This window comes from Alosa alosa, chromosome 12 (genome assembly GCF_017589495.1).
Source record: "Alosa alosa isolate M-15738 ecotype Scorff River chromosome 12, AALO_Geno_1.1, whole genome shotgun sequence".
Lineage (NCBI taxonomy): Eukaryota > Metazoa > Chordata > Actinopteri > Clupeiformes > Clupeidae > Alosa > Alosa alosa.
In genome coordinates this window covers 8,903,450-8,916,188 of record NC_063200.1, presented here as the reverse complement: position 1 = coordinate 8,916,188, position 12,739 = coordinate 8,903,450, and the positions used below count along the sequence as shown (strand labels likewise).

At 44.3% G+C, this 12,739-nt stretch overlaps 1 protein-coding gene across 8 annotated transcripts in view; it reads left to right on the top strand.

Moving 5' to 3' along the window:
• The window catches only part of mapk10 (mitogen-activated protein kinase 10), a 44,046-nt gene that overhangs the window by 17,707 nt on the left and 13,600 nt on the right, over positions 1-12,739 (top strand). For 7 of the 8 annotated variants that reach the window (XM_048258445.1, XM_048258444.1, XM_048258447.1 and 4 more), the window contains exons 3-8: positions 559-728; positions 5,360-5,489; positions 6,815-6,873; positions 8,918-9,056; positions 9,155-9,320; positions 10,124-10,195. In XM_048258445.1, coding sequence (XP_048114402.1) covers positions 559-728; positions 5,360-5,489; positions 6,815-6,873; positions 8,918-9,056; positions 9,155-9,320; positions 10,124-10,195 — 736 coding nt within the window. The remainder of the gene's footprint in view (positions 1-558; positions 729-5,359; positions 5,490-6,814; positions 6,874-8,917; positions 9,057-9,154; positions 9,321-10,123; positions 10,196-12,739) is intronic. The other variant, XM_048258452.1, reaches the window with a different exon arrangement.

The following is a 12,739-nucleotide window of genomic DNA, read 5'->3' as shown; positions in this document are numbered from 1 at the left end:
TCATCGTTTCATATGTACAATCAACAAAACAAGAACAAAATAAGCAAGAGGTTTAGAACACTTAACTGGTGCCAAACATTGTTGAATAGATAACAGTAGAATTCAAAGGTAAATACCAAAGATGGGAGCACAAAATTATTACTGAACATAAATTCTGTTATTATTCAATTCTAGGGACCTTACATAGTACGTACCATAGGCAGATCAAATTCTCCCCACTTAAAAATCGTAAAATTCTATATGTGCATTTGAGTTTGAGTTGTTCATTTCTTATATTTCAATGACAGAATTGAATTATTAACCATAGTTATTCAAAATACTCTATGTGCCAGAGTGATTACATGAAGTATCAGTGTGTAGGAAGACACTGTATTAGTTCACATTATTATTTAACACCGCTATACAAAACCAGACAGGCAAGAGATAAGATAAGATAAGGAAGTAACGTGTCCTCAATGTAAAATGATTCAATCTCTCTGTTTCTAAATTGCAGGACTTGTGATGGGCATGATTTACTCTTATAACATATACTGAACATTGCTTATTTTCTTTCTGCAGGGCTTTGGTAAACAAGTGGATGTGTCATACATCGGTAAACATTACAATATGAGCAAAAGCAAAGTGGACAACCAGTTCTACAGTGTGGAAGTGGGAGACTCTACCTTCACAGTCCTCAAACGCTACCAGAATCTAAAACCCATCGGCTCTGGGGCTCAGGGTATTGTATGGTGAGTGAACAGATTTCAAATGTTCCTGTGTTGTCAAATTTGGCACTGTTTACCATCCTTCCAAGGATTGAAAATGGTGTCTGATGTAGAGGATGTCACTGAAGCATTTTGGGCTTTAGATGTCAACCATGAGTGTGAATACAAAGAAGCGTGATTGTGACACAAATGCACTCGCTAGACGAAGTAATGAATTCTAAGTTGGAGTGGAATAAAGCTCATATGTGTCATAAATCACCTTCAGTGCACCAGGTGGCATGCAGAGAAGCCGAGGGCTTCGCCTAACCCTTCAGGCGTGAAGCGTTTTGCCAGTGAAAATGCCAGAGGGTCAGAAGCCCCCTTCCCCTGAGCCGTCACTCTGTGTGTGATGCGCCACTATCAGCCCCGGTGACTGGAGCGCTGCTAGCTGACTGGCTGGCTGGTTGACGCAGAGGCGAGCGCGCCTTTGAAGCCATCTGTCACGGGGAGATCTGAGGCACCGCTGGGACGGAACCTGGGCGCCCCACCCGTCCTCTTCCTTGGCGTCCCCCGCCTCCATCTCCCCCCTCGGCCGCCCCTTATCCTGACTGATTCTGTAAATTGGTAAAGAAAGCGGGGAGGACAGGGACTGCTAATGCGGACGATCGAGCATGTTTGCAGGCTGCTGAAACCCAGTCTGGCGGACAGACAGGCCTGATCTAATTTGCCTCCATCCCCCAGTCCCAGGGTCACATGGTGTGGCATGGCCAGCTCGCTTATCATGACATAAAGCCAGCGATATCAGTGCCACAAACAGCGCTATTTTGTCATGTTATATTATCATTGCATTCCATGTAGACCCATTAGGAACAGTGACATGTAAACAAAAAAAGATCTGTTTACATCAGGCCTGTAAGAAGCTGCCTCACCAGGGTTTTTGCTGCAATATGAAACAGTGTAAACAGCGATTTTCACTCATAATGTCTCATTTATAAGGCAGAGAGATGCATTGCAGTGGAGCAGTGTATAATCCTCAAAGCCCTCAGCAGCTGGTGCCAATTCTGTTTAGAGCCCTCCAGTTTACTCTCCAACCGTTCAGCTCATCATACCGTCCACCTGCCAGTTTTGGGTTGGAGTAAATATACCCTTTTCATGCTCTCCATGTTTTAGAAGAAGATCAATCAGAGGCATATTTACCAAGCCGTGCAGCAACGCATAGTGATATCCTCAAAATCAAGATGCATTATGTAATCGGTTATATAATGTTGAAACATTTGCCTGTGAAACAAGAGGATGTGGTCAGAGTCCTGTACAGCGAGCTGTGAGGAGTGGCCACAGTCTCTGTTATCAGTCCACTCCAGCTACGGCCAGTGGATCTGTGCCTGGCCATGGTGATTATGGCCAAATGAATAAGCTCATAAACTGGGATGACAGAAGCCATGGTTTATTTTTATTACAAAAGCACGGAAGTGGGCTTTGGTGATGTGACCTCTCTGGAGTAGCTGTGAAGCTAGTGTCAAATGAATTAAGTTGTAAGGGCTTTTCATTTCACCCTGTCAGCCAGTATACCCATGCCTGCCAGTTTATTTGTTTCTATCATATCCTGTCTTGTCGTCATGCTTGTGACTCTCATTTTAGCTTGGTGAAGTTTCTAACAAACTGGGTGGAACTCTCTGCCCCACTTACAGTAAGAGAATGGAGTGGACATTTTGGTAGTTCTCAGTAGTTCCTGATCTTTCAGTGAGGTTTTAATTTTGGCACCGTGCATTAGAATACCATGGCAGACGCACATGACATCATCCCTCACACAGACTGCGGTCCCTTCAGCCAAAAATATTATACTGAACACGGTGCTGTTTCCATGGACACCCATGCAAAAACAGCTCCCTCTTTAATGTATGGACACTCATACCCCATGTGTTCTATTTGCAAAAACATGATGGATCATTTAATTAATAAAGTCAGAGATCTCAGACTTTTGCTGATATATTTTATGAAAATAATTTTGTAATAATGCCAATAATAATTGGATTTTTTATTATTATTTTGAATCATGAGGAAAATAACTGTACTGTCGCAGGATGTGCAACAAAGGTGTGTGTGTGTGTGTGTGTGTGTGTATGTGTCTTGGCACATATACACCTGTGGGGTGTGGGGCGAGGCAGGGTTTTTCCTCACCTGGCCCACCTGGTCGGCGTGTCTGAAGCTGACGCTCTCTAACAGAGCTACTGAAGCCATCTGGCCTTCATTCAGGGCTGCAGAGGGGTCAGTTCTGGCTCCACCCACCCCACCACCCGCCCGCCACCTGGCTCCTCCTCCACTCCCCTCACAGCAAGGCCACTCCAGTCCACCCGTTTACTCCACAGCTTTGCACCATCTGTAGCGCAGACCCTCAGAGGGGAGGGATCTGTGCACATTAGGTAGTTAGCCCTGGCTTTTTGTTTGTATGTGTGGCAGGTGTCTGATACAGAATAGCTTGGAGTGTTAATATTACAGTCTGCTTCATTTACTGTGAGTCCCATTTCCCCAATGCTAATATATCATGACACCACAAATGATGTTGGTTTTAAGACATCTTTGGAATCCTGCAGAGAAAAAATGCAGTTTGCTTTGCTGCTCTCATAGTGGAACTATTTCAACATTTTTTGTGATTTTGTTTATGATACACCACTGTTTTACTGTTGTTATAGTGGCCAAAAGCATTCTGTCCAGGTGACATTTTGGCTGAGGGTTTAACAGGCATAATGTGGTTAGAAATATCCCTTTATAGATCTATAAGACAGCTGCCATTTAATCTTACAGTCAACATGTTTTTTGTTAGCCCCGCAGCTCATGTCAAAGTCTCCAGTAGTCCACTCACATTACTAACCAGTCCTTCCCTTTAAACACAGGCAATGGCTGGTCCTTCTGGTTAGGTTCCTGACACATAGACATAAGATACAGACTCAGACGCACCTCACAACAAAGTGTAAATCACTCATACATGCTTTAAACGACTGGTTGTGGTTAAAGCAGGGGAATACCACCGAGGTGTTTCACAAAGGAAAATAATGTTAGGACGGTTTGAATATAGTTAAATTGTGCTTTGCATATCATTACTTAAAATGGTGTTCAAGGATACAGTACATGGCATTACCTTCCCTGAAAATAGACATTATATTGTCTCAGACATCCTGGATCAACTCTTCTGAATTATTGGACTGCTCCTGGCATCTCTCTGGCATGGCCCCAGGATGTGCTGTGCTGCTCGCAGCTTCTCTCAGATGAGCCATAGGAGGCGCTAGTGAGGCTAGAAGAAGGTGGGGTTCCAATGAGCAGATTTGGATGTTGTTTTTGCCTTTACCTGACTGCAGACAGATGACAGTAGTTCTATCTCCCTCTCACACACAGAGCAGGCCTGACGTTGTCACCTCCCCATGACTGGAGCAGGGGACACGGCTGGCGCGTCTGCCTGTGTTTTTATGGCCATTGTTGTTGAATCACAGCTCCCTTTTGTCCTCCTTAATGAGTCAATTGAAGTGCTGATTAAAAGTTGTGTGCAAACTGTAATCATGTGATTATACGCTGATGGGATTTGATTTGTGTTCAGGGCGGCTGTGGCGCCTTGTTCTCTGCAAGCAGGCACACTATAATTTCCACTGGGTTGCTTTAGCGTGGCTGAAAATAACGGCCACTGGGTCTTTTATACTGCCCTGCAGAACTTCCCTCTGTGCCAGAGGAAACCCAGGGATAAACACACAGACACGCCCACCTCAACACCCTTTCACTTTCTTTTTCTCTCTTTCTCTCTCTCTGTCCAACCTCCACACCATTTCTCCCCCTCTCTCTTTATCAATCACACTAACACACACACACACACACACACCCACCCACACACACCACACACACCCACACACACACACACACACACCACACACACACACACACACACACACACACACACACACACACACACACCTATGCATACATGTACATGCATTCCCATGCTCTGATGCTTATGCTGTACAGTACACACATGGTGGCAGAGAGAGAGACAGAGAGAGAGAGAGAGAGAGAAAGAGGGAGAGAGGGAGTGGGCTGCTTGTTAGAGTGGTTTGTGCTGGTGCTGCTGAATTTTTCATGATTAGAAGTGGTGTCGGAGAGGAGAGCGAGGGAGGGAGAGTGATGGTGGAGGAATGGGGGATGGATAGATGGAGAGAGAGGAGAAGTGAAGCAGAAGTGCTGTGCTCTCTCAATCCTCCCAAACTCAGGGAGCTGTTTTTCTTCATAACAAAATAGCATTCACCAGCATAAGGTCTGAGGGCCAGCCGTCTTCTCCTACAATGGAGGGCTTCTCTGGGTCTCTGGTCTGAGTTAATGCTGCATAATGTTCTTCTGCAGTGAATGCATGTAAATGGCAAATAATAAATCTATGTTAGATTTATAGATGATTATACCATGCCAGATTACTCCTCCATACTAAGATGTGTTGGAGAGGCTAATGATATTAAAATATGACACAGCAAACTGTCTCACATATAAATCCATATGGGCATGTTGCTGTTTGATGGTCAATTCTCTATTAACACAATAACCAAAATCCTGACAGACAGATATGAGTTTGGACTCACTTTGGTTAGCTTGGTTAAGGTTTTTATCTGCTCTGGTTTTCATTCTTACCCTGTATCTACTTGCAGTGCTGGATATGATGCCGTACTGGACAGAAATGTGGCTATCAAGAAGCTCAGCAGACCCTTCCAGAACCAGACGCATGCGAAACGGGCCTACCGGGAACTGGTGCTTATGAAATGTGTCAATCACAAAAACGTAAGTGACTGATCAATAGTGACATTAGCCATCAGGCGTCAGCCAGCTGTAGTTTCCAGAGCATAGTGTATGTTTGCACAATCAACCGCATATACCTGTGTAATATTAAACATTTAATACATACATTTCATTAATGCTGGAAAATACTAGCTGTTTATTCAATGTAATCTTACCATAGCTGTTATACAATCAGGTACACAAATAGACAAGCAGGGTAGAGTCTGATAACTGTACAGTATGTGTGGGGATTTGAAAAGACAGATAGGCCTGTGGATAAGTAGTGGGAATGGGTGAAAATCCAGTGTGAATACATGGTGGTTTGGCCATGACACCGGCTGGGTTTCTCTGTCTTTTTTTTTCAGGCTCTCTCCTTCTCATTTCCTTCTCATTCACCCCTCCTTTATTCCGTCTCCCTCTAACATTCCCCCCTGCTTTTACTCTCAGTCTCCTTTTTTTCCCCAGCCTCTCTTGTTCTCTCTCTCTCTCTCTCTCTCTCTCTCTCTCTGTCCCTCTCTTTATCAGCAGTGTCCTTCAGCAGGGTCATTCCCACCCAATCACACTGCTCTCTCACCCCCCCTCCCCCTCCCTCTCCATCTCCCTCTGCTCTGGCCTGGTTGGTTGGCTGGTTAGTTTAGTGGAAAGCTGAGTGGAGGGAGGCAGAGCTGGTGCTGAGAATGGAGAGGAGAGGAGAGGAGGGGAGAGGGGAGGGGAGGAGAGGGAGGAGAGGAGGGAGGAGAGAGGGAGGAGAGAGAGGAGGGAGGAGGACCCAGGCACCCAGAGGAGGAGGGGAGGGAGGAGAGGGGAGGAGAGCTACACCCAGGCACCCAGGAGGAGAGGGGAGGGAGGGGAGGAGAGGAGAGGAGGAGAGGAGAGGAGAGGAGAGGAGGGGGTGGGGATTCTGCTACTGCTACTGCTACTGCTGCTGCTGCTGCTGCTGTGTGCCTGGGTGTAGTTGTCAGGCAGCAGTAGCAGACAATGTTTGGTCAGTGGGGAGGTGTGCTGCTGCAAGATCATCTCCTGTTTGCTTTCTGCTTGTTAGTGTTTAGTCAGTGGTGAGCTAAGATGGAGTTTAGTCAGCTCTAGTTAGACTGGGCTTTCACAAATGCTTGCACACAGACTCGTGGATTAGTGTGTGCTGAATTAGGCTTAATTTTTTATGATGTATCCACAGTAGATATTCTGAAAATGTGTGTTTATTCTCATGTCTGTCAAATATGCAGGCATATATTTGAGTAACTGGATTTCCAAATGAAAAGCAGTAATTAGATTTGAAAATGTAGCCATTACATCTCATGAACATAATTGCATTTCCCTTTCTCTTACAGATAATCAGCTTATTAAATGTTTTCACGCCACAGAAATCTTTAGAGGAGTTCCAGGATGTGTAAGTATACCATTCTACCATTGCTGAAACTCCTTTAACAGCATCTCACTTTTAATGTTGCATCACATTCCTGTAGCCTGTGCCACACATACGCGCCCCTGATCAGCCTCAGCCATTTTAGTAGCTGGGAACATGAGCCAGGGTGACTGTAAAGCATTACAGTGGAGTTTTCAAAATGAGGTCATGTATTATCACATGAGTCCATGAGATGGTTATAAAAAAACCCACATCATGGAGACTTGTCTCTTATAAACCTACAGTGATATGTTACGTAACCACAGAAGAATAGCAAAAAAAAAAGAGTTATTTTCACTGTACACTGTAAGTGCAAGACTGCAATGCAAGTGTAATACTGTATGTTTACTACATAATGTCTATTACATATCTTCTTCTTCTGCCATGAATAATCATTGGGTATATGTGTGTATGTACAGTACTGTGTGAATCCTGCATCTAGAGTAGCAGTAGTCCGATGTCTGCTCACAGTTGTACAGGCTATGATTAATTCATGTTCTTGGGACTGATTTGTGAGTAATCTGAAATGCTGCAGAGAAATGGCGTTCATCCCCCAGGCTGGACTACTTCAACTGGGCCATGAAATAAGGGGATTCTTGCTTCACTGTAGCCTTTCCTCCGCTCCAGTGGGGAAGTGAGGGGGCACACAGTTGAGCAGAGGCTCAGTCTTTGGCATATGAAGACACACACAGATGAGCTGAGGAACAGGAGAGGGTTCACCTGTCTTGTGCCTGATCAATGCTGTGTGCACAACAACACCTCCACATACAGCACTGAGTGGGTTGGACTGACCCTTGGGGTGAAACTGTATGCCAGGAGGTGTGTCTCTAGGTGTGTGTACCAGGGGTGTTTGTGTGTGTGTGTGTGTGTGTGTGTGTGTGTGTGTGTGTGTGTGTGTGTGACAGTGTGTGAGAGAGAGAGGAGAGAAGGGAGAGAGGGGAAGTGTGTATGTATGTGCGTGCTTGTGTTTATAGCGGAGACAAACCATCAATACGCCCTCACAAGGTGTTTGCTGTCACCGTTACGGATGCAGAAGGAGGTTGGTTGGGAATAGAAGAATCAATCATGGCTTTCACAGGCACCAAGTGTTACTGAGGAGAGACAGCTGAGAAACAGAGGCAGGGAAAAGAGAAGGAGAGAAAATGGCAAAAGCACATAAATGTATCCACCTAATGAGTTTCTTGAATTTCCCCTGGGGATCAATAAAGTATCTATTTATCTATCTATCTATCTAGTTTGCCACTGCGTTCTCCCATTTCTTTAACTGAACAGACATTGCCATTTTCTGAAATAGGGAATTTTTGATTCAAGGTGTTCTACTCTGGTATCAATGTACATACTAGTCTATCTTTGTTTTCAAGACATGCAGTCTATTGATGACATATTGATTAGCAACTGATTTAACCTACGGCTGTGTGGATGAACAATCCTACACTATTTAAAGGACGCATAAACATGACGTGTGAGGTTTCCATTTGTCAATACATATAAAACACATTTAGATTGTGTGAAATCATGTAGCAAACTATGAGCATATCCCAAATGTCCTTGTTGTTCAGAATCACCCATGCTGAACTATCAGGAATGAGAATGAGGGGTCTCAGTGATGCGAGTGTGTAGTCTTTATTACAACGTGATAAATCTAGTCTGTCAGCACCTCCGGATAAAATGGCTGCCTCTCTGCTATCTGAGGTGGCCTGACTATCATTAATCAATATAGACACTGTCACTTGGAACTGAAGAGTCGTATCACTGCATCGTCTCTGTGTTTCCTCTGAGATTTTAGTATTGTAGAGAGGAATATCATTGACATTATTGCTCATAATCACCATTCACAAGTGTCATTAGCATTAAGAGCATTTAGTGTTTGAAGTAGTTCTTGATAGGGATTTTGAATCATGTGCATCTTATTTCTATTCATTTATGTTATGCAATAGGAGGAAAGAGTATATTAACAGCTGGATTAGATGTCTTTTCGTGATGTGTGATCAGGTTTGCTGAATGAAAATTCTCCTTCTGTCCATGCCAGGTATCTGGTGATGGAGTTGATGGATGCCAACCTGTGCCAGGTGATTCAGATGGAACTCGACCATGAGAGAATGTCATACCTGCTCTACCAGATGCTCTGTGGCATCAAACACCTTCACTCAGCTGGCATCATACACAGGGTAAGGCACCACTTACCTGCAAGAGGAAGAGTGCTGAAAAGAGAGAAATAAATGCATCTATTCTCACGTCTCATATCCCCTCTGAATGCCCTCCACAGGATCTGAAACCTAGCAATATAGTAGTGAAGTCGGACTGCACGCTAAAGATCTTGGACTTTGGGCTGGCAAGGACCGCGGGCACGAGCTTTATGATGACGCCCTATGTGGTGACACGTTACTACAGAGCACCAGAGGTCATCCTGGGCATGGGCTACAAAGAGAATGGTAGGCCTGCAGTACCACTTGTGTGTAGTGTGGTGTGTTTTGGCCCATTAAGAGATCACATAACGTAGACACCATAGTGATATGCTGTTGTTGCATTTTTGACAATGTAGAGGGATTAACAGAAATATTCTGAATCTGTGCCATTGTGATTGTTTTCTTTAAACCACCACAGAGCTAGGGCTTACTTTAAGGAATGTGAATGAATATAGCTTATTATTGAAGATTGAAGAAAGCCCGAAACCCACAGCTGTCAGAGTAGAACAACAGGCTCTTGTTTTCTCTCCCAGAATGCCAAGGGGGAAGTCACCTCCCAGTCTCTTTAGTGTTACTGCAAACGGTGTAAACCTGTGTGTGAATGAAGCATTGGCAATGGAGTGGCCAGGCAGCTGTGCGACTGCCCAGCTCACTTAGTCTCATGCCCACACGTGTCTGCATGCTAACCTCTGCTGCGCCATAGTCCAACGCTGCTGCTCAATTAATACACTGGACCGAGGTCTGGCCAGGGATTGCTGGTGGCAGGGTTGCGGCAGGGGGGCTATAGATTTCCTGCCACCACTCTTGTCCCCTTAAGGGTCTCCATGGCTTGCTCTTTGATCGGTGCAATAGTCATTTGTCTGTGTGTTTGCACTGTCACTAGCACTAATTGTTTTTTTTGTCTGGCTTTGAATAACCATGGCTCTCTAATGACTCCTTGATCTGGCCTTTTTCTCTCTGTCTCTCTCCATGTCAGTACATTTCTCTGTCTGTCTCACGGATGCTAACCTCTGCTCTCCTCCCCTCCTCTTTCCTCTCTATGCCTGCAGTGGATATTTGGTCAGTAGGGTGCATAATGGGAGAAATGGTGCGCCACAAAATCCTCTTCCCTGGCCGGGACTGTATCCTTGCTCAGATGACTGCAGTATGAGCCATTGGTTTTAGCTTGTACAGTTTAAAGACATGTGCTACACATTCACTAAACATTGGGTTCACATACTACACATGGATCTGAAGACACATTATTCTTCACATATATGTAGGCTAGCATATACAGTATCTTGCTACATAATTCATTCTGCACAGTTCACTGTGGCCCTAGCATTTCTTTCCATCTGTTTTCCATCCAGGGCATACAGTGTGTTGCTCACTAAAAGTAGTCAGTCTAACCCTTGTCTTTAGTCTCCTATAGCCTGTATGCTAATCTAACCTGGCTAGCCTTTTTGCTTTGCTGCTTACTTTGATGTAAGTTAATGTCACACAAACCTATTTTCAAATATGCATCATGGTTCTCCAGTGGTATGTCGTTAACATAATCTCACATGATCATGTGATATCAGTCTCTGGGTTTCTGATGTGGTAGCATACAAACTCTGACCCCAAATGCAACAACAAACTGCAAATGAATGGAACTGCATATGAAATCTTATCCTGATGCACCAAAGAAAAAAGAGTTTGCAGAGGCACTCTGAGGTTGAAAAAGTATAAAAAGCCTTTAATTCATCATGGCAAGAACTGGTTAAAAAAGACATTTATTTGTGTACTTTTATTACTTTCTCAACTGAAATCTATTTCTCTCTCTCTCTCTTTCTCACTTAGTGAGATGTCTCTTTGTTATTATTTTGCCAATTGTTTTTTTTTTTTTTTTCAACCTACTTGTTGTTAGTCACATGGTGTGTGACAATGGGAAGGCTCCACCCACTGAACACCTAAGGGTGTCCATTTTAAGCTTTGTTGTGCTTCCTGTTTCTATGCCCTGATGAAGGCCAATATGGCCGCAACACGTAGGCCCATGTGCTTTTAACCAGTTCTTGCCATGATGAATTAAAGGCTTTTTATACTTTTTCAACCTCAGAGTGCCTCTGCAAACTCTTTTTTCTTTGGATTCTCACTTCACCCGTCGCAGAAGAGCACCTGAGCAAGTCATTCTCTGAAGTCTCCTGAGCGCCCTAAGCCCTTTTGTGTCTTCTTATCCTGATGCAGTTCTGTCCCCATGATGGATGTGCACAGTTCACAGCCTTCTCTTGTTTGGTTAAACACTCCCAATAGCGCCGTGGATAACTCCCACTCTCCGGCTAATTTCCCATCCCCTTGTTGACACCGAGCATCTCTCTGCTCATCGGAATATTTATGAGTCATCTAATTGGGGAAGGTTCCGGAACCCCTCTCCTGGCGAGCCTCCACACATTCTGAGGTCATGAACCATAAGCCCCCGGTTACACTTCACAGGGAGGGTAGCTTCTACCCTCTCCCCATGGAACAGCGTGTGCCGTTAATTAGAGTTTTAGAGCTCTGTGGATGAGGCACAGGGAGGCAGTAAACAGGTTCTCTCTCCAGCAGTCATCACGACTACCTGAATAGTTGAAGCTTTGGTGAAAACATCTCAAAAATGACAAATAAAATGGAAAAATATCATCTAATGAATCCTCACATGATACCCATGAAAACTGTTGAAGATGGATAGATCTGTCCTGCCATAACAGTATTCCATACAAATCAACACAGAGACGTGTGTGAGTCTGCATGTGGCACTGGCTCATCTCCTTAAAGTGTATTTTCATGATGCTAACACTGGTACTCCCACTACACAAGACAGAAATTGCTTCCCTGAAAGCTAAATGGCAGACAGAAGACTGATTAGTTCATTAAGGGACTAGGGTAAGGATTGTCATTTGTCTACTTCCTCTCTGTCTATTCTTTTATTGCATCTGGGCTCTAGCTGCATTGATCTGTGGACTAACATGGCTTATTGTGGGCTTCTTAGGTACTGATAAACACAAAGCAAATCTCACTGCGCGCTCTGTTTAAGTCATTAATCCCCCATAACTCTAAACTCTTTAACTCTATTGGCTAACTCTCTGACTTACGGTAGCCTGCAGTACTGTGGCCTTCAGTGCTTTGTGAAGGAAGGCATGATTGTGCTGCTAAGCCTGGCTCTGCAATGAGGCATTGACTCAGCAGTGGCCTTGATTTCTTAGTCTGAAAGGTTGCCAGGAGACTAAACGTAATAAGAATACCCTGAACAGAGTGGTACAGAACAGAACATTTCCCCTGTTAAGGCCGAGGTGCACAAGCATTCACCCAGGTGAACATTATACGGGGAAATGATTTCCACTGGTTCCTGAGCTGTTGTCAAGGGTGTAGGCTTCCAATGTGAAGAGAGGGTTTATTATTATAATTATAATAATGTACTACTGTTTCATTTTATTTCAATTCTGCCACCCATGGTGGTACAAATAATGCAATCTTTGAGGTGCAGGGAATGAATAACTTTAAAATAATGACTCTTCCCGGCTCTGAGTAATGTGCAGGCAGACAGAGGGGAGAGAAGGCTAATCATGAGGACGCAGGGAGCAGTATGATAACAGGATGCTGGCTAGTGACTCACTGAATCAGGCAAACGGGTTCAGTTATATCAGCACGGATGACATCTACATGACGTTCAC